Source organism: Rhynchophorus ferrugineus, unplaced genomic scaffold (assembly GCF_030347505.1).
Source record: "Rhynchophorus ferrugineus isolate W39M unplaced genomic scaffold, kcgeb_rfMv2 rfM3, whole genome shotgun sequence".
Classification (NCBI taxonomy): domain Eukaryota; kingdom Metazoa; phylum Arthropoda; class Insecta; order Coleoptera; family Curculionidae; genus Rhynchophorus; species Rhynchophorus ferrugineus.
This window is the reverse complement of record NW_027472582.1, coordinates 69,360,227-69,382,551: the sequence shown is the minus strand read 5'-3', so window position 1 is coordinate 69,382,551 and position 22,325 is coordinate 69,360,227. Positions and strand designations below refer to the sequence as shown.

Below are 22,325 nucleotides of genomic sequence, written 5' to 3'. Positions count from 1 at the left end.
AAAATTACGATAGACTTTTTGGCTTTTGCAGATGACCTGGCGATTTTAACTCACTCTAACTCTCAATCAGCCAAAAAAGAAATACAGATTCTAAAAAAATAGTAGAAAAAGTAGGTCTTCAAGTCTCACTTGAGAAAACAATATTTAGACTGGAAATAAAGTAACACCAACATTTTTAGAAACTAAATAGGGCAAAATCCAACCAGTTACTCATTTCACATATTTGGGCGAAGTTATTCAACAAACTGGACTGGAAAGGATCGCTAATATGATTCGCTGCCAAAAAGTGGATAGAGCTTTTAGTCTTATAAAAGAAAGATGCTCCAAAGAAATGTATCTCTACATATACAGAACGGAGACATCAGTATAATCATGTAATAATGCCGGAGTGCCTTTACGGTGCTGAAACCCTCATTTTGAACACAAAGAGGGACGTTGTAAAATCCAAAAATTTCAAAATAAAGAAACAATAGTTATTAAAAAAAATTATTATTATTATAAATTAACCAAAGCACATTGAAGAAATAACATACAGGATAAGGACTTTATTCGGATATGACTCTTATATATATACATAAATATATATATATATATATATATATATATATATATATATATATAATATACAAAGCAATCCAACAGTGGTACAATATAAAGTCGGATCTTAAAATTGACCAGCCAATCAAATTAGGAGAAACGAAAATTACGATAGACTTTTTGGCTTTTGCAGATGACCTGGCGATTTTAACTCACTCTAACTGTCAATGAGCCAAAAAAGAAATAAAGATTCTAAAAAAGATAGTAGAAAAAGTAGGTCTTCAAGTCTCACTTGACAAAACAATATTTAGACTGGAAATAAAGTAACACCAACATTTTTAGAAACTAAATACGGCAAAATCCTATCAGTTATTCATTTCACATATTTGGGCGAAATTATTGAATGAACTGGACTGGAAAGGATCGCTAATATGATTCGCTGTTAAAAAGTGGATACAGCTTTTAGACTTATAATAGAAAGATGCCCCAAAGAAATGTATCTCTACATATACAGAACGGAGACATCAGTATAAACATGTAATAATGCTGGAGTGCCTTTACGGTGCTGAAACCCTCATTTTGAAAACAAAGAGGGACATAAAATCCAAAAATTTCAAAATAAAGAAACAATAGTTATTAAAATAAATTATTATTATTATAAATTACCCAAAGCACATTGATGAAAGAACATACAGGATAAGGACTTTATTCGGATATGACTCTTAAGGGAATCATTTTTGCATTAACCATCCAGTTTGAAAAGTTATTCTTTAGGCTTTAAGATAAAAATTATTGAAAATACAAAATAGATAAAACGGATAACAGCGCTGTACCTGGCGAGGTAACGAGACGAGGAGTACGAGATGAGGCTTGGGCAGTCGATGGTGGAACGTCCAAACTCAACGGTGGTCGGTTATTGAATGATCGTAAATACCCTTCAATAACATCCTAGATAAACATCTCGGGATTGCCAGCTATTCCTTATCGGGTCCTAGTTGGCGCTGCTGGCACCCCGCCCGTGTTCAACATCTGGGATTATATTTCTGGGTATTTTGTAGACCGTTATTCCACTATGTAAAATTCGACATGCCTCAAGGTCGCTACATACTCTCCTGTCAGAATTTTACATACAATTATTTCAAACAAATAAAAATACAAAAATATATGAAAAAAAATCAAATACAAAATACATAGATACCAAACAAAATGTGCTGCATGAAGAAGGCTTTGAAACATACGATAAATCGAAACGGTTGTGGTTGGTACGGTTGCGATCTGGTACGGCTGTTGATATCTTCCGGCCCTACAGATACAGTTGCTTCATCATTGCTTTGGTACATGAATGTGATCGATCAACGACGTTCAAAATAAGCTGTTTTCTGGACAGGGCTCCCGTAATCGACTCTGTAGGAGGATCGATTGTTCGACGACGTGGTAGCTTATTTCGACGAGACGTTGGCAATTCTGATACCTCGGCGAAGACATAACCAGTCTACGGTGACTGTAATCGGTACCTAGCTTGTGGAGCTGCTCTGTGACTAATCCGTAGTCGGTATCCGGCCGAAGCTGCCCAAAGCCTTTCAAATCAAACTGTCTGCCAATATGACGGAGACGGCGAGCGAAGGAAGACATTATGATTTAAACATAGCGCCGAAAGAAATGTTTAGTCGAGACGTTGATGATTAAATGGCTCGGTGAATGGAGGTAAAACGAAATGAAACAGTGGTGTTTACATTATGTGACCGTTATTCATTGAAAAGATAAAAAAATATAGGATATACAAAATAGATAAAACGGATAACAACGGTATTACCTGGAGACGAGGCTTGGGTAGTCTATGATGGCACGTTGGCTAGTTGGCGCTGCTGGCACCCCGCCCGTGTTCAACATCTGGGATTATATTTCTGGGTATTTTGTAGACCGTTATTCCACTATATAAAATTTGATATGCCTCAAGGTCGCTACAAAGTGTTACCTAGAAATTTCGCGATGGAGAAAGTTACTGACGGATGGGTTTACAATAGATCCAATCCAATCTTTCGCAAATACTTTTGGGATCGCTTAATTTATTACAGAAGCTCGAAAATAAATAATTTCTGCAGCAGCACCAATATTCAATATTCATTAATAATACTTACAATCAAGTACTGTTAGCATTTATATGATTTTATTAATTACTTTAAAAGAATCCGTTTATATTGAAAAGATAATAATTAATCGGGAATATCTGAAATCGAGTGTAATCCATATTCATCCATAAAAATGTGAAAAAAATATCCAGTGTAACTAAGTTAAAAACAGAAAACAAAATATGATTTCGCATTTATCAAAGTGCACAATCATACCGGAAATGTTTACAATTTTCGGGGATTAAAATGTGTTGTTGCCCCTCAAAAATTACACCGGGCTTGTTTGAAAATAATCAGAATCAGAAAAAAATATAATCGGTTTTCATCGATGAAGGGTACACATCAAAATACGCATCGAGTAGATTATATAGTCATACACTGCTGTAATATCGGGGTTGACTATCACTCAACTAAAATTCAATATTTAATCCCTTGTGAAGTTATAATGTTACAAAATCATATTCATTAACCGTTTGACAATACAAGGGATTGGTAAGAATAACACCATGCAACATAGTACGTCTTGTGGCATGTTGACAACACTGACTCTGTGTAAATAAGGTGACGCGTATACATTCTCCAGTCTCTACCCCAAGTTTTGTAGGTTATATTTGAGTATATTATAGGCAATGAAATTTCTGATACTCAAAATATGGTGAAACACCATGAGCGAAGATAAATAGTTTGCTAAACCCAAAGTTAACTTACAGAGACATGCCACAGTAGAAAAAACTACCGTGGCAAAGGCGACAGCAGAACTCAGCACTCACTTAATACTAAAACTGTTCCGATAAAAATTCTACAGCGGGAGCTCCACAAAGCTAACATTCATGAAAAGACTACGATTCTGAAACTTACTATCTTCTACGTTTGTATTTGTATTGTTTGTATCTAGCCGTATTTATATATGGATAACCTCAAAAGAATCCACACTTACTGAAGCTACCTAGAGTCAAGTATGAGAAAGGTTCCGTTATCACTTGAGCGGAAATATTGTACTATTTAGTTGGTTCTCTCATTCGCATCTTTAGCCAAATTACTGCGAATCAATATCTCGACGTCTTCAAAAAAGAAGCTTTTAATGTAACAAATAAACACTACAATATTCCAGGATGAGTTTTACAGAAGAGAATGAGGTGTAGGTTTCCATCGCAAACGTCATTGAAGCACTTGTCTGATGTTTTGATACAACAATGGGACAAAATTTCACTGAAAACTAGTATAAACACTCTATGAATTTAAACACTTTGTTAATTGCTTGTTTAATTATTTTGCAAATGTCAGGTGTTCAAATGATTTTGTCCATTTGTATGATACATATCAATTACTAATTAATTTCTGATTAATAGAACACCAACGTTATTTTTCAGGTTGGTTGGGTGAAAGCTGACACCAAAGCTATTCAAGCCATACACGACCACGTCATTACTCATAATCCCAGGATATCCGTGTCCCATAATGATCACACAACGTGGAATTTGCACATTAAAAGTATCCAAGAAGAAGATCGAGGACAATACATGTGCCAAATTAATACCGATCCAATGAAAAGTCAGGTAAGTTCTTATTTCCGCGATCAGTTGAGATTAATACGAGTTTTGTTCATTTTTCTTAGTATGAAGGTGCTGAAAGTTTGAAGTATTTATTGAATTTCAATGCCTAGCATCTTTTCAAATTAAAAGAATTTCTTAGATCTAAAAAAAGTAGTACTAGATCGAAAAAAAATCAAAATCAATTAATATTTCCAAATGTCTTCTAAATCTAGAGAAGTGGATATGACCATAAGGGTGTTTTGTTTGAAAGTCAAATGTTGCTGCAACAACGTTTTCCTTTCAGACAGGTTAAGGCAGATGATCCGTGAATATACACATATTATGTATTTCAGTCCAATAATCGATGTAGATTTTAATGACAGACTTACTAGTAAAATTACAATTAGCAACTGCATCTTGGTTAAACAACGATATTCCATATTTGGGTCCATAATAACTTGGTCGGCCTGAAATAAAAAGAATAAACCTTCATGTTCGAAAATATGAAAGATTTTTGAAGGTTATCATTATTTACTTTTAAAACCCGGTTCTGCGCTAAAAATAACATAATGTTCAAGAATATGGACATTTTTTAATTTATTCAAGGTGTTGTCCTTTTGAATCTATACATATTTCCCGTCTTTCAGGCAATTTATGGATGCCATTCCAAAATAACTATTTATTGAGCCATTTTCCAACTTCTTCGAAATTGGCGAAGTGCTGCTCTGCAAAGTGCATGTCGCATTGATGCGAAAACTGGATAGAAGTTTCCTTGACAAGTTTGGATTTATCACACAGCGCGTTATGGTGCTGTAAACTCGGTTTACCGGTCTTCGGGCTCATTCTGGACATTTTTTGATGAATGCGTGGTTCGAGTTGACCATTTATTGTCGATCACTATTAAGTGTTTCACCAGATTTCAAGAGTTCGTAATACACCACGCTACTCTGGTCCCACCAAACACAGAATATTGTCGTGTAACCAAAACGATTTGGTCTTGGAGTCGATCGGGCGGCTTCGCCAGGAGACAAACATGATTTCTTGCGCTTGGGGTATCCAAAATAAATGCACTTTTCATCATTATCATCACTATTCGGTTCAAAAATGACTTCACATGCGATTTTTCGATTTTTTATTTGCCTGTTATTCAATTGATGTGACACCCTTCTTCCCATATTTTGGATTTTCCTCACTGTTCGTAATCTGCCACTAATATTTTCTTGGGTCACATTTCTTCAATCGCAAAAGTTTTAGCCTTTTGATTAAATAAAAAATGTAATGCATACCGAAAATGCACGATTTCAGGAACAGAACTTGACATTTTCAAAGTAGTATAAAACTATCGCGGTTTTACTTGGCAAAATATGACATGTATAGCTATAAAGCTTGATATCAGAGAGATCAGAAGATATAAAATTAGTTCTATAATAGATTTTCTAACGTAATCTTAGTTCAAAGATTACAAAAACATATTAATACATTACCTTCATAAACAGAACGCAATCGCAAGACAATGACACGAACAGAGATTCACCGTGTAACCTCGATGGCAGACGACGGCAATCATTTCTCACCTTTAGTGATTTTTTCCCCGCATCTTCACGCCGAAATATCGCCCAAGACAAAGAACAGAAAGGCTTTCCGTACCGAAACCTAATTTCAACGACCAACTTTTAATTTAAAAAACAAATTACCTTTTCTTGTTTTTCGGCGCGAATTCTCGCAAGATTACATTTACATAAAATATTAAAATTGCTGTTTTGCGAAAGGAGTATTTGTCATTATTTAATTTTCATTCATATTTCAAGATATAACCATTTGCTCTGTCTAACTAAACAGGGATATTTTTGTTTGGCCGTGACAGCCTTGGATATTGCTTTAAGATATATTACAAAAACCGTACTGGAAATATATCCGTTTTATTTCCGAAGTACAAACACAAGAAGCGATTTGTCTTTATCTAAGGTAATTATTACTGAATTCAAAAAAGGGTCTGGTTAAATATAATTTTTCAATAAGTTGACCTGCTGCTTAATGTGGGCTCCATACCACGGTACTCACCACTAAGCCTAGCGATTGGTGAAGAACCAACCTAAAGATCATCCCAGAAGACATCTAGTCTTACCCATCCTGGCTACAGACGTGACGGTGATCATTTGACTTGTTTTATATCACATTAGGGTACCAGAAAAAGTGTAATAATTTGTAAGGAAACATGTTTAACTTGCTTGCTCGTTGTATATACCATAGAAAGTAGAATGAAAATAAATCAAGAATAAATTCATTCTGTATTCCACAAACTCGTCCAGATTTTTCTAATTATCTATAGATATCGTCAAATAACGTCAATTCGATGCAAACTTGGAAAGAAACAGACGAAGTCTGCACACACGCAATAAAATTCTTCGAGCTTATAGATATCAGAATATATATGAACTTGTTGATTGTTCCTCATTTATTTTTAAACTATATACACCCGTAATTTCAAGCGTATCATTAAGTTCGTAAGAAGACTTGATAGTATCAGTTAATACATAAAAAATTATGTCATCAGATTCAAATTCGCTAAATTAACTGGAAAGTACATTACACAAGTACATTTGTAATGGTTTGCTTGCTCTTCTTATTTTATGTTTTGATTTGTTGTGATGATTTGTTATTTTATGACTTTTTTCTTTTGAGCTATCTGCCTTAGCCTATATGTTTTCACTTTGTTCTATTCATGGAATATACAATTCAAACTTTGTTAATTTTCGTTTTTCCTTAGATAATGACTTTGATAGTGATTTTTTTTCAGCCGATTAACACCCTTTGATAACACCTTTAATATATATAGACATTTTTTTCTTTAATTATTCAATCAAGTCTCCCATTTACTTATTTTCTTTCACTGAGAATATCAGTAACCCTATTAGTTAAAGTTTCAAATGAACTAGAACATAACCTAGCGTACCATAAAGTTATTTAATGCTACAAATTACAACAAACGCGAACATCACTCATTATCATGGACAATCTCATAAAAAGTGCTCCTTTCTACATAATAGTCAAAGCAAATGCTACAAAGATTCTACAAAGTGATCATACTAAAAACAAAACTGATTATAGTACACATTTATTTATTTGTTCAGAAATTATTTCCATTATAAATACTATAAAGGCAAAAACAATTCCATATAAATAATATTGCGTTATGGTTAGTATATCTCCAATGGATATCATTCGATCTGCTGATACATAGTAACGTTCAGGATGATGTTCCAACCAAGTCGTCCAATAATGGTGTAAACCAGCTTCATTTAATCTCCTGTTACATTTGTTCAACATATTGTAAAACGGTGATCCATACCGGATAATAAAGCAAAGCAACACACGAAAAACGACGATACGGTCATCATAACACCGTCTCTTTGTAACATGAGCCTGTCTCGATAGATAATAACTAGCCTCGCTGGCTTTGGCTATATAAATATTCTGTCGGCACTCAATTATCTCATCCCGTATGTCCGTCCAGTCCTTAGGCACAACATTCGATTTGATATCATCAAAAAACCTGTTCGAATTATCGAATTTAAAATGACTGATAATAGCTCCTCTAACGTTAATGTTATATTTCGTATATAGCAGATCATTGAAGTTGTTTACCGGTAATGCGTAAGACTGATCCGAAAACAAGCTGATAATTTGGGATTGAAACTGAATGTTCAGATAAAAAAGCCCGAACAAAAGGCTCATAAATAGAATTCGAAAAAACTTGGTATGGTACAATTTCACAGATCGCCCAATAAAGATTAATTCCATGTACATTACAATATCGACGACATTTACAGGAAGTCCAAAGACCCTCAAATATATTATCATTACGGTAGAATTGATTACCAGGCCAATTATTAACTTTAAATTAATAATCTTGAAGAACGAAGTTAACGGTTTTTCTTTTATGGGTACCAAAGCTACGATTGTTTCTTCTCCATGAGGATAAAGCGGCTCAGCCTGAAATGGAAATACATTTTTTAATCATACATAAAGTATTTTATTTTTATTTTTTTTAAATATGTTGCATAACTGGATCTCCAAGAATTTCACCAGGGTTATAATTGAAGTGTATATGATAACCGCTTTTGTTTTTATTCATTAAAAATGTTAAAAACTAAAAATTCAGAATAAATTGTTTAATATTTTACCATACAGAATGATATATACTTATGATATTGATATACTAATGTAGTTACATATCAAAATGATCTTAGGAAATTACAGATGAGAAAATAAGATATTTATATATAAGATATAAATAAATTTATAATTATCGACCGAATAACTATCGACTGAAAAAGACCATCGACTGTTTAGTAATTGACTACTTTTTACTATCGACTGTTTCAGTCGCTATTTTTGGTCCAATTGTTTTGTTACTTTTTACTGTCAACTATTTAAGTCGTGTACTTTTAGTTATTATCTTTTATTCTACTAGTTTCATTCGACTGATTTTTAATGTTTTGGCTCTGTCGTTCTAGGCGCGACCATAACAAAAATGTACCCAATTTATGCTTACATAGACTTATATGTAATATATATAGTTTTATGATTTTTTTGATAGTTTGTAAATAACAATATATTGTATATTAATATAGTAGAACTTTGAAACGATATTTTCAATAATGTTAATGTAATATGGTAAAAAGGTTTACATTGTGAATGATATATAGAAAAATACTTTTAACTATTTTTATGGCAATAATGGGAAATATTCGACTACTCACTTTTCTATGATTTAATATAGGTTTAATTTTTATTTAGTATTTATCATTAATGTACATCTTTAGTTTTTGGGTTTTTTAAAAGTTCTATTGTATTGTCTATGTTTATTATAGTATATTATTTAAAAATAGCAATTAGCATATTAAAATACCACAGAAAAATTCCATTCCTTTATACAGATCCACAAAACATTCATATATAAAAGTAATTCTAAAGTAATTGGAAAATATAAATACAAATAAAATTAACTGCTCCAAGCAATTATCTCCCTCCTTTCTTTCCTCTGTCACAATTTATACAGGAAAGCGTTCGTACATCTTTGTCTGATATCACGAATTAAAAAAAAACAGCCGAACCTTGCATTTAAATAATAGTAATTACTATTTTCAGTCGCTAGTTTCTTGACTATCGGCTCTTTAGGCTCTTTTGCGACTATCGACTGAAAACAATCAATAATTCCCAACGCTAATAAATAACCAATGGCTGATTTATTATAATCATCAATCTATAAGTTCATATAATTTTTAATTATAGTAAAACTAAAATCAAAGGAAGCATATTTGCATTCTTAATTTGAAAACAATACTATAATTTTTATTCTAACCACCTCTGATGTGATTACTAGTTCTGCGAGAATAATTAGAAAATCTACCACTAACATAATTTCAAATGTGACCTATAGGAACTTTCGTATTTGAAAGACTGCAAAAATTAGTTAAGAAGTATAGTTTCTATAAATCCCTTCAAATATATGTGAGATTAATCCTGACAAAACTGATACAAACTTTTATCTGATAATTAAAAACAAGACCAAAAATAGCGATTCAGCAGAGTCTGACTGGAACAATGCAAAAATTATGGATATGTTTAAAATATTAGAAAAATAAATTGTGTGGACCTAATATACCAGACACTAAAAACTACAAAAATCCTCACCCAATAGTAAAATGGCGCCCACCATCTGCTGTTGAATGAAGCATGTACAATACCACGAGCAATCTCACCGATGGAGCCAGAAATATAAGATTCATTATAATCCCCATGTCTTTTATCATCCGTCGGTGACTTAATATCGTAAGTTGCGTTTACATATTTCATAATGGTCTCTAACGTAAGACTATCTCTACCAAGGAACACGCCATTCTTTTGAGGAGTGCTGAAATCTGGAATCATTGATATGTTCATCCTGTACCCATTCATGTTTAGATAAAAGTTTGGAAATTTAGAATACTTGTCTATCATTTCTACTTGGTCGGGCTTAAATGGGTTCATATAGTATAAATTATTCATCGATATGTCAGTAATAACGGAATTAAAAGCATAATCTCGATGCAGAATCTTTAAATACTCCGCTGGCTGATAAATTGGGTAATGTTGATCCAGGTTAATACAACTATGGGGTGCTTTTGATTTCCAAAACTTTAGCCCCTTTAGTTCATTGAAGATAAGCGAGAAATTATCATTACTAAACGCTATAACGTAATGAGATATTTGTAAACCTGCACTGAATTTAACAGTTGATAAAAATCGATTCAGTGATCGAGTGTCGACGATATAATGTGGCAACTGATTTATATAGAAGTTCCTGGGTATCCCGTCCAGATAACTACAGTCATGACAAACAATAAATATAGCCTCCCATCATAAAAACAGCTTTTTTCTATCGATAATTTTTTCTTTACCAACTCTGTGGTCTTTTAACACAACTAAACTGCATAAACAATATCTTATTGTCATTATTAATATTACAAGACATATGAGATGAACTCTGAATAAGTACATTTGGAATGGTTCAAAAACAAATTGATATTGTTGTTTCTAGTCACCCTTTACGATTTTATATTTAGCTTTATATCGGATATATCAAATAAGTAGCAAATAATGACATGTTACTATCATAATTTGGATATATGTACTTTTGTTTATTAAATATTTATAAGAGTCTATAAAATTATATATCGAAATATATATATATCTCTGTAAACTTATTTGAATAATTTCTTGTAATGAGAAATCAAAATGTAATTGAAATTATTCTTCGTCCAAATAAGTATCAGCTGGAATTATATGTATTTCAATCAGATATTTTTAAACTTTAAAATCAATATAATGCAACAAAAATTTTTTTGTTTGCCATAAAACTATAACTTTATATTTAATAAGCTGTTTTCATCATACAAATATTCCAATTACTGAATTTCAATATCCACTGAAATTATCTGTATAGTAGCAATAAGATTGAAATTAATATACTAGAATGAGGCAATACCACAAACTTATCTTTTCTGTTGATAGAGCTGAAGAGGAATGTAGAGAGCTATATATTTTCTTGTGGTCCATATTTTAAATACCAATAAACAGGCGCATTGGCTCCCGATAAGCACATACGCACTCAATATTTGAATAATTTGCCTATCATTTTTCTTCCTTGGTATAGTTTTATATTGGTGAATTCAAATAACAGTTCAAATTTCAGCTAGGTGCTCGGAGCACCTATTTCATTGAGCTGATACTGTTTTTTAGATTTTAGATCAATATCGCTGACACAACCATATCTCTCAGAAAAATGGGTGCGATATTTTTCATACGTAAGGTTTTTTGCACCACTTCTTTGTTTTATAAATCGGTGACTGTTTTGCAAAAAGATATTGAAAAAAGACTCACATGTAGGCATTGTAATGTTAAACTTACAAAAACGTAAAGAATATTCACAGTCTTATGACGAAAAAATAGCCAAAATATAATATATATTAAGAGCTATCGATAAAGAAGTTGAAAAATGGAAAACAATCGAGATGGAAAGAATACTTTCAAGAATTTCACTGTACGCAGAAAGCAACATACGAAAAAAGTTATCGATCAACAAGAAGATAAAGTTAAAATATAGAAAATATAAAAATTGAAAAATGAAAGTGAATAAAAAAGAAGAAAAAAGAAGAAGAAATGAAGAAGAAGAAAGAAATTAAAGAGAAAGGGCGCCGATCAAGATAATATTGTATTAGAAAAGCTGATGAAAAGGCCAAAAAACTACTGTATTATTAGTGGAAATTCACAATGGAATTGTAAAAAAAGGAACAGATTCCACAGGATTGATATATAGTACTTATTTTTCTGATGTATTGAGTAAAAATGAGGATAAAAAAAACTGTAAAAATATAATAATAAGTTTAAATGAATTATTCTCTTGTACATAACCATGAAAATATATGAGCAAAAATTATACAAAGTCCGCTTAGTTGCCGCAATTGTTAAGGGCGTCAGGGCGATCCAACTACAATTGCGATAGCCCCGGATTGGAATCCTGCGTGGGCATGATCGAAAATTTATGTTTGTGATTGTTTAATATTTGTGATTGTACTAGGCAAGAGTACAGAATCCGACAGGGAAAATGATCCCTTTCACTCCAGTAACCAGACTGGGTAAGGCCGGATATCTTCTGGAATGATTTTTAAGTTAGTCACTCGCCAGGTTATAGGTTTAATGTGGAGGACCGTGATTCAGAGCTCACATTAAACAGTAGGTCTAATCCAGATAAAACCTCATTGGTAAAAAGGAGACTCTTAAATAAAATACTTTCAAAAATACTTAAAAATACTTTATAAATATAAAGTACTTTCAAAAAAATTATAGAAAATTTTCTAAAATTGTAGTATAGAGCCTCTAATAGAATAGTAGAATATATTTCAGTATAAGACAACTCAAAAAAAAACAACAGATATGTCTAGCATGTATTAATATGAAGAAGGCACCTGACATAGTAAGAAATAAAATTGCAAGAATCATTCAGGAAATATACAATCTGATTACTACAGTCCTTAAAAACCACTTGAAACGAAAAACTTTTAAAATCTAAGCATGATAAAGACGGAGGATTAAACCCAACTCTGTTTAAAATATTAATTCATTTTTTATTACCTACCTATTTATTACATTGTTGCTACTTGTTCCCGAGTAATACATAATATGTCTTTATAATGACTTAAACCTTGGTATGTGTTATATCTAGGAGGACCCACCGGTAATATCTTAGTCTCTGGTGCAATAATATTTATGTATTAACACTGTTGTTTTCAGTTAAAGACATATTACTACACTACTACACTACAGACTACACAAGATGAAATGAATTGATACTTTTGAGTCTGTGTACTGTTATGGTGTTATCCAAGACTTGTAAGACTTCGATATTGACATGAGAATGGGGTTACTTCTTATCTCTCCTTGCTATTCTCTTGCTTTTTGTATTTTCTGGCTCATAGTCGCTAGTCGCTATATGAAGGTCTCGGTGTATATAATCAGTGCTCCAGTAGCTGCGTGCACCTATAACACTCCTCAGGACTTTCTTCTAGAAAACCTATATTGTATTTATATTAATTTAGCAATTTATTATGTACCAATAATTGTGATATTAATGTACGAAATAATAAAGAGATGTGGAATAAACAAAATTTGTGAGGTTAGAATAGTTTGGTTAGACTATATTTTTATTAATTACATCTTACATTCGATATGCTTAGTGCAATCTTAATTTACAATTATGTTATTATTACTGTTGATTTCCCAATGTTAGAATAAATTATAACAATTTTTTAATATATTTGTGAAAGTGGGATATTTTTGAGTTCGCTGAAAACAGATCTAATCTTTGTCATTTTTATACCAACCACTGTGATATAATTTAACTGAGCAATGCCCATACAAATATGTATAAAAATCGTTTTCCACTAGCTAGTTTTAGATAACATATTAAATTCTAATTACCGTGCTCTATCTTTCTTCAATGTATATACAAAATTTGAAACAAACAGTTTCACAATTGTTGTTAATGTTAGTAGTATTAAAAAGAGACTAAACATATTGTAGACATGTATTTATTTGTTTGTAAAATATTTCCATTATAAAGGTTACAAATGCAAAAGCCATAGTGTACAAATAGTACTGAGTTATGGTAAGGATATCCTCAATGGATACCATTCTATCCGCAGTAACATAGTACCGTTCAGGATGATGTACCAACCAAGATGACCAAAAAGGATGAAAACCAGCTTCGTTTAGTCTCCTGTTTAATCTGTTCAATATATCATAAAACGGTGATTCATACCGTATAATATAGCACAGTAGCACACGAAAAACGATAATGTGATCATCATAGCACCGCCTTTTTGTGGCGTGAGCTTGTTTCGATAGATAGTAATTAGCTTCGCTTGCTTTGGAGACATAAATGTTTTGTTGGCATTCGATTATCTCATCCCGTATGTCCGTCCAGTTTCTAGGCACAACTTTCGATCTGATATCATTAAAAAATGTGTTAGAATTATCTGATTTATAGTAGTTAACTACAGCCTCTCTAATATTTATGTTATATTTCGTGTTTACAAGGTCGTTAAAATTGTTTACAGGTAGTGCGTAAGATTGGTCCGAAAACAAGCTGATAATTTGAGATTGAAATTGAATGTTCAGATAATAAAGAGCGAACAAAAGGCTCATAAATAAAATTCGAAAAAACTTGGTATGGTAGATTTTTACCGATTTTCCAATAAATATTAATTCCATGTACATTATTACATCGACGACACTCATAGGAAGTCTGAAGATCTTCAAATATATTATCATTATTGTAGAATTGATCACTAGGCCAACGATTAATTTTAAATTAATAATTTTGAAGAATGACGTTAACGGTTTTTCCTTTATAGGCACCAAAGCCACAATAGTTTCTTCTCCATGAGGGTAAAGGGGTTCTGCCTAAAATATAAATTATTTTAATTAGAAATGGAAAAATAACATAACAATTTAATAATGTATTAAATTATCTAATAAAATACCTTTTCAACCGTATTAATTTTAATTAAAATATAAAATAATACTCAAGAATATTAAGGTTTTATAGATTTGACAAAAAAAATTCCTATGTACTAGATCTAGCCAATATGGAAAACTGGGAGAGGATTAGCCTCAAATCTTATGATAAATTTCCATGCCAACAATAATCAAATTATATCAAAAAATATAATTACGTAGGACATATTATAAATAAGATTGTTTTGTCCAAAATTAAAAAAAATATTACTGTTGCATATTTAAAGATTACGATTATTTAAAACAATAATTACTGTATGAGTATGTTTTGACTTGATCATCACGAATAGGAACAGATGAAAGAGTCTCAGTTAGATCTTTTGTTTTTCAGCCACATATCATCAATCTATTTCATCATCAGTTCTATGAATGAAGACAAAAGAAGTTTGGAGGAATATTTGGGCTTACTTATATTTCAGATCAAAACAACAAGAAGAAATGCAAATGTTATCAATTCCAGTAGAGTCTGATCTATAAGGATGTAAAATATTACTTCTACATCTGAGCGACATACATTTATTAGGGGTTTACGATTAATAGCTTTTCTATTTAATTGATTAAAATGAAAACAGAAAAACATCAACCGGAAAAATTTAAACAAACTTAATGTGGATGACTAAGGACCATTAGTGATTCAGCCAAGTTTGTAAATTGAATCAGTATAAATGAAGCTATGTGGTGCAAATATGGAGTTTCACCAAAAAGTCAAATCAACTGCTGATCCAACGCTGCCAAAACAAAATTCTTCGATTAATTATACGACAACGTGCAGGAAATCAGAAGATTGAAGTAAACTAAACAATATGAATTATATACCTTTAATGTAAACTATAGCTTCAGTTATTGTAATTTTATAATTGAGGAATACATAACTATTGATGTATTTATCTAGCCCTCGTCTTGCTTGTGAATTAATAAGTTTTTATTAATAATTTTATAATTAATAATTAATAATTTCTAATTAATATTATACTAAGCATATCTAATAAAGATGTTATCAAAAAAAAAGTCAAGTTAAGCTTGCCTAGCTTGTCTAGTTAAGGAAACATCGTCAAAATAATATGGACCCCAATATTATCCCATCTATATTAAAAAGCACTGATCAAAAAATAACCTAGACCAGTTGGTAGGCTTGGTAAACTTAATGAAAAATAATAAAAGTTAATTCGATGGATCTAATAGGATATATACAGGAAAAGAACTCTTACCCAATAGTAAAATGGCGCCCACCATCTGCTGTTGAATGAAGCATGTACAATACCACGAGCAATCTCACCAATTGAGCCAGAAGTATAAGATTCGTTAAAACTGCCATATCTGTTATTATCCAATGGTGGTTTGGTCTCATATGTTGCATTAAAATGATCCATGATGGTTGTTAACAAGAAATAGTCTCTTCCAAGTAACTTACCGTCGTTTTGAGGGGTACTGAAGTCCGCAAACATAGAAATGTTCAACTTGCATCCGTTCAAATTAAGATAGAGATTTGGAACTTTAGAATAATTGTTGGATGATTCCACTTGACCAGGTTTAAATGGGTTCATGTAGTACATCTTCTTCATATAGATGTCGGTGATCATGGAGTTGTAAACATAATTTTGGTGAAGAACTCTAAAATAAGTTTCTAACTGCTGCATTGAGTAACGTTGATCTAGAATAAGACAGCTGTGGGGTACTCGAGCTTTCCAGAACTTCAACAGCTTCAACTCATTAAATAAAAGCAAGAAATTTTCACCAGTAAATATCAGAAGGTAATGGGATATCTGTAAACCTGCAGCGGACTAAACAGTGGATAAAAATCGATTCAGAGAATGAGTATCAACAATATAATGTGGTAATTGGTTCATATAAAAATTCCTGGGTAACACATCAAGATTTTGGCATTGACGACAAATAATAAATATAGCCTCCCATCGTAAAGACAATAGTTTTCTGTCAATCAATTTTTCCTCCTCGGTTTTGCTATATTTTAACGCAGATAAACTGCATAAACAATATGTTATTAATGTTGATACAATGAGCAATATAACATGAGCTCTGACGAAATACATTTGTGGCTGTTAAATAATAAGTAGATATTGAAAGTTACAATTTATGGCTTTATATTTACTATCTTATCGAATATATCAGATAAGTAGCAAATAATGATATAGTACGAGCAAATTTTGAGAAAAAATGTTTATATTTATTAAATATTTATTTGAGACAATAAAACTGCTAGTTAAATCACAGTTATGTGACATTTATGAAACCTTACCTTGATTACGTTTTGGTGCTCTCTGGTGAAAAATAATTATGTTTCAGTATAATTTAGTTGAAACTTTTATTCGTCGTAATTTACCTAAGAAAAGATTTTTGATAATAGTGAAATATTCTTAGAAAGATATCACCTAAATCCATGAACGTAATTAATAAAACAACTTCAAGAATGATATTTTATTATCTAGAATAAATTATATAGAAATGCATTATACTATATGAAATTTAAAGAAATAGAAAATGATTTAAAACATAAAAACTATCAATTTATTCTAAAATACTATTTTATATTAATTAAAGAAGAGGCCAGGAGGTCACTGTATCATCGGGACCGCTTAAGATGCAATTATTTTTGAGGATCGCCTGCAACTTCGTCCTACAGTTTGACTTTGTTGATCTTCTAAATGATTTGTTCTATCGAAATATCTATACTATCCTGTCAATGGTTGATTATTGAAGCGAATATTGATTACTCCGATTTCCAATAGTCTATGGAGGAAATACTAAACTACTGCAATCCGCTTCTAGTGGTCGTTCATCCTGTACTGCAACCTTAAGTTAAGTACAGCAACACAGCAACACAGCAACTGCAATCCGCCCTTGGTGGTCTTAAACCCTGAATTGCGATGTTTATGCTGGAAATTTATAGATTAAGGGTATTTTTCTTTTTAATTTTTAAGTGTTTCCTAACTGGAACAGTTTGGTGGATTTGAGCACCATTAGTTCAAATTTTGTGTCCCTCAGGTTAATTGAATGAACTCAAATATAGAACAGTCTTGATGATTGATATGATTGAAATGGCATTTGTTCATAGATCGTTTTAAGTACAGCTTGAAGACTGCATATTGCTCGTACTCATGGCTCTACTGTACATTGGAAAAACTGATTGCTTACAACTAAAACCAAGGAATGCTATGACACAATTTGTACTATTTTGGCCAAGATTAAATACACAAAATTTGTGGAGATCTAAAGGTTGAGAAATAAATTAATTGTATTTAATATCGAAGTATTAATTGATTTACATGTCAGGTTACTGCACTTTTAGTTGAGATGAAATTTACATTAATACATTATGTGAGAAAGATTTGGTCGAGTCGTACCTATTATGAGCCAATACAGGACAACCGAACATATTCTCAATACCACTTGTGAATCAACAGGACGTTTCATTACCACCTCTTTGAACACATTTTGGCCTTATTATGAACTTCGTCAAAGCGCTCATTCGGCATTATAGTACTTAAAAAAGCAATTTATAAATGCAATGTACACAATACTCAAGAAGAAATATTTATTGGACCTAATAAACGAATTGCTGACGCAAAGTTTTCAAAATTCTTAACAAATGAAGCAACAATATGGGCATTCAAAGTATTGTTCGCAACTTTCAACATATTACAAAATACAACTTTCTGCGCTCACATTATTTTTCCAAAACATAACGAAAACTTGGGCGATACTAAGGGATTTGGGACGAAAGCATAATGAGCGTTTAGTGCTAGACCCTAATGTCTAAGACACATAACAAGCAGCACAAAAGGCTCAGTTGAACCTTTATTTATTTTTGATTTCATATTTTTAATTTCATAAATGACCGTTAACAGTCAAAATAGTAAAATAATGAATTTATTGACTATTTCAAAAACTACAAACAATTTTAAAAACGGGCTGCTGATTGTTGTATATTACAATATCATGTATACATGTGTTATTCTCTATTAACGGAAATATTAACGGCATTAAAAAAAGGGACACTTATTGTAAATATTTATTTATTTGTTTGTACAATATTTCCATTATAAAGGTTGCAAAAGCAAAGAAAATTCCATATAAATAATATTGAGTAATTGTCAAGATGTCTTCAATAGAAATCATTCTGTCCGCTGAAACATAATATCGCTCAGGGTGGTGTTCTAACCATGAAGACCAAAGGTTGTGAAAACCACCTTCATTTAATCTCCTGTTACATTTGTTAAATATATCATAAACTGGGGATCCGTATCGGATGATGTAACAAAGCAACATGCGAAAAATAATAATGTGATCATCATAACACCGCATCTTCGTAGCGTGAGCTTGTCTCGATAGGTAGTAATTAGCTTCGCTTCCTTTGGTTATGTAAACATTATGTTGACACTCAATGATTTCATTCTCTATATCCGCCGAGTTCCTAGGTACAAGTTTATATTTGATTTCGTTGAAAAACGTGTTAGAGTTGTCGAATTTGTAGCGATTGACGATTGCCTCTCTAGCATTGATGTTAAATTTGGTATTTAAAAGATCGTTGAAATTATTTATGGGTAATAAGTAAGACTGATCTGAAAACAAGCTAATGATTTGAGATTGAATCTTCATGTTAAAGTAGAAAAACGCTAATAGAAAAGTTAAGAACAAAATTCTAAAATATCTGGTGTGATACAGCTTTACAGATCGTCCAATAAATATTAATTCCATGTACATTACAATATCGACTACACTAACAGGAAGTTTAACAATTCTCAGATATATTATTAATAGAATACAGTTGACTGTTATGATAATTAATAATTTTATATTAACAATCCTGAAGAATGAAGTTAGTGATTTTTCTTTTATAGGTACCAAAGCTACAACTATTTCTTCTCCATGAGGATAAAGAGGCTCAGCCTGAAATAAAAAAATATTTTAATTAGCACACAAATAAAATATTTTGTTTTTATATTTTTACTAAATATATTCTTTAACTTATCTCCAAGAATTTGACTAGAGTCATAATTAACAGAGATATGATAACCACTTTCTTTTTAAAATTCACCTATAGCACAATTGGAGATTCAGAATAAAAGATATGTTTAATTTTTACCACATAAAATGATTTAAATACATTAGCCATTACGTCCAGTATCTATTCTAATTATTGGTAGATTATTTTAGAATCGATATTATCAAAAAGTAATTGTATTGAAAATGTGGAAGATCAAAAAAATATTCCAAAAATCACCAACCCTTAATCTTACATCCAAAATCAAGCCCAGTATTTCTAGACTCATCGAATATTTTAAAAATTATAACGGAAATATTGCAAACATAATATATTTTCAATAAAGACTGTTCGTTTGTTACGTATGTCGATTTTGGAGAAAGGGTTTGCACATACTTGGTTCTTACAAAGTTTTCATAGAGAGAAATATCACCACAAACAAAAGTGTTTTAAAATGTTTCACCCATTTCTTTTGATTTTTATTAGATACTTTATCGTATTAAACATGAAGCATCTCAACAACCTACCTTACTGGACTAATCTAATCCTTACTTTTGCTTACTTAAAAGATAAGAGGTCAAAAAGTGGTACAAATTACTTTACGTAATAAATTATAATTAAAATATTTTATATAGTAATAATAGTAATATATAGTAATAACAGCTTTCAGCTCATCTTCGGCGATTTAGACATTAATAACATTAAGGTCTACCAGCATTCCAATCTAAGTATTGTAGTTTTCATCTGCGGGATTACCTTAGTACCCTATGTGTGTGACTTTCTGATACATGGGGTAGGGCAAAAGTCCCGCTACCGTGGAAGCAATTTCCGCTGAGTGAAATATGGTCACTATTTCTCTTCGTTCTTGTGGCGTATATTTATCCATAATAAAATTTGGACGTCTCCACAACACAACTGTTAAAGCTAAACTGAGCTAAACATCACATAAACAATATGGCGCGTAATCAAAATAGTTGCGGAACTTTTCCCCACCTTTTATAAATAAACTTTATATTTATTATAAACATTATAATATTTAAGAGCGTGTCTTATTGTCGCCGGTTTGTCGCAATGTTTAATTCATCATCATCACTAAGGCATGGTGAATATATATATAGAGTGCACTAATTCATAGCTTGAGTGAATTTTCAGGTCTCAACCAATACCAAAAGATTAGTATTTGCTAAAGCCAGAATTTAATATTTCTTGTAATATGCCTCCTATTGCACATCATGTAGAAGCAAAAGGTTCTGCAACTTGGCCAATTCAACTTATTGCTTCAATCACAGAAGCCACTTTTTATTTCTGATTTTTACTTATTGTATGGTTATATACGTTCTATATGTAATACTGATAATGGAGCAAGGTTCTTGAAAGCTGCCCCTCTTCCAAGGCTCTTAGAAGTTAACGGTTAACGCGACCCTTCAATTATAGGCCAAATTATGAAACTCTATTGTCGAATGTGTCAGCAGCAGTTCATTTGGACCTGGAAGGACAATATCCCAAACAACCATCGTGTATATAAATGTTTTAGTATTCCAAATTTTTAATAATTAATGAAATTACTATTTTTTTAAATTTCCTTATGTTCGATATGTTCTTGGGCGACTCTATGTTTATTTTTAGATGACTCATGTTTAGCTTATAGCCGTGATGCCCTATGGATATATATATATATATATATATATATATATATATATAGGAAAATTCAAAATTAATTACCCAGTAATAAAATGGCACCCATACTCTGCTGTTGAATGAACCGTGCTCGAGGTCACGTGCAATTTCACCAATGGCGCCAGAACTGTAAGTTTCGTTATGTTCACCGTATCTGTCCACTGGTACTTTAATTTCATAAGTTGCATTAACGTAATCCATGATGGTCTGTAGCAAGAAACTGTCTCTACCAAGGAACACGCCATCCCTCTGAGGGGTATTAAAATCCGCAAACAAAGATATGTTCATCCTGTACCCATTCATGTTTAGATAAAAGTTTGGAATTTTAGTGTATGTATCTACTATTTCCACTTGATCGGGGTTAAATGGATTCATATAATACAAATTCTTCATGGAAATGTCGGAGATGACAGAGTTGAAGGCATAATATTGATGCAGAACTTTTAAATGCTTCGCAAGCTGATGAATTGAGTAATGTTGATCCAGGTTAATGCAACTGTGGGGTGCTCGTGATTTCCAGAACTTTAGCCGCTTTAGTTCATTGAAGACAAGCGAAAAATTGTCATTAGTAAATACTATAACATAGTGGGATATCTGTAAACCAGCACTAAATTTAACAGTTGACAAAAATCGGTTCAGTGAGGGAGTATCAACAATATAATGTGGTAATTGATTGACATAGAATTTTTTAGGTATCATATCAAGACAACTACAATCATGACAAACGACAAACATAGCTTCCCATCTTAAAAACAGTTTTTTTCTCTCAATCAATTTTCCTTTGCCTATTTTATGATCTTTTAACACAGCTAAACTACATAAACAATA

The 22,325-nt window shown here is 31.7% G+C and overlaps 1 protein-coding gene across 1 annotated transcript in view; it reads left to right on the top strand.

The window, feature by feature from the left end:
* Positions 1–22,325, top strand: part of LOC143193385 (lachesin) — a 362,619-nt gene that overhangs the window by 248,449 nt on the left and 91,845 nt on the right. The window contains exon 4 of the mRNA XM_076399566.1: positions 4,037–4,222. Within this exon, the coding sequence (XP_076255681.1) occupies positions 4,037–4,222 (186 nt within the window). The remainder of the gene's footprint in view (positions 1–4,036; positions 4,223–22,325) is intronic.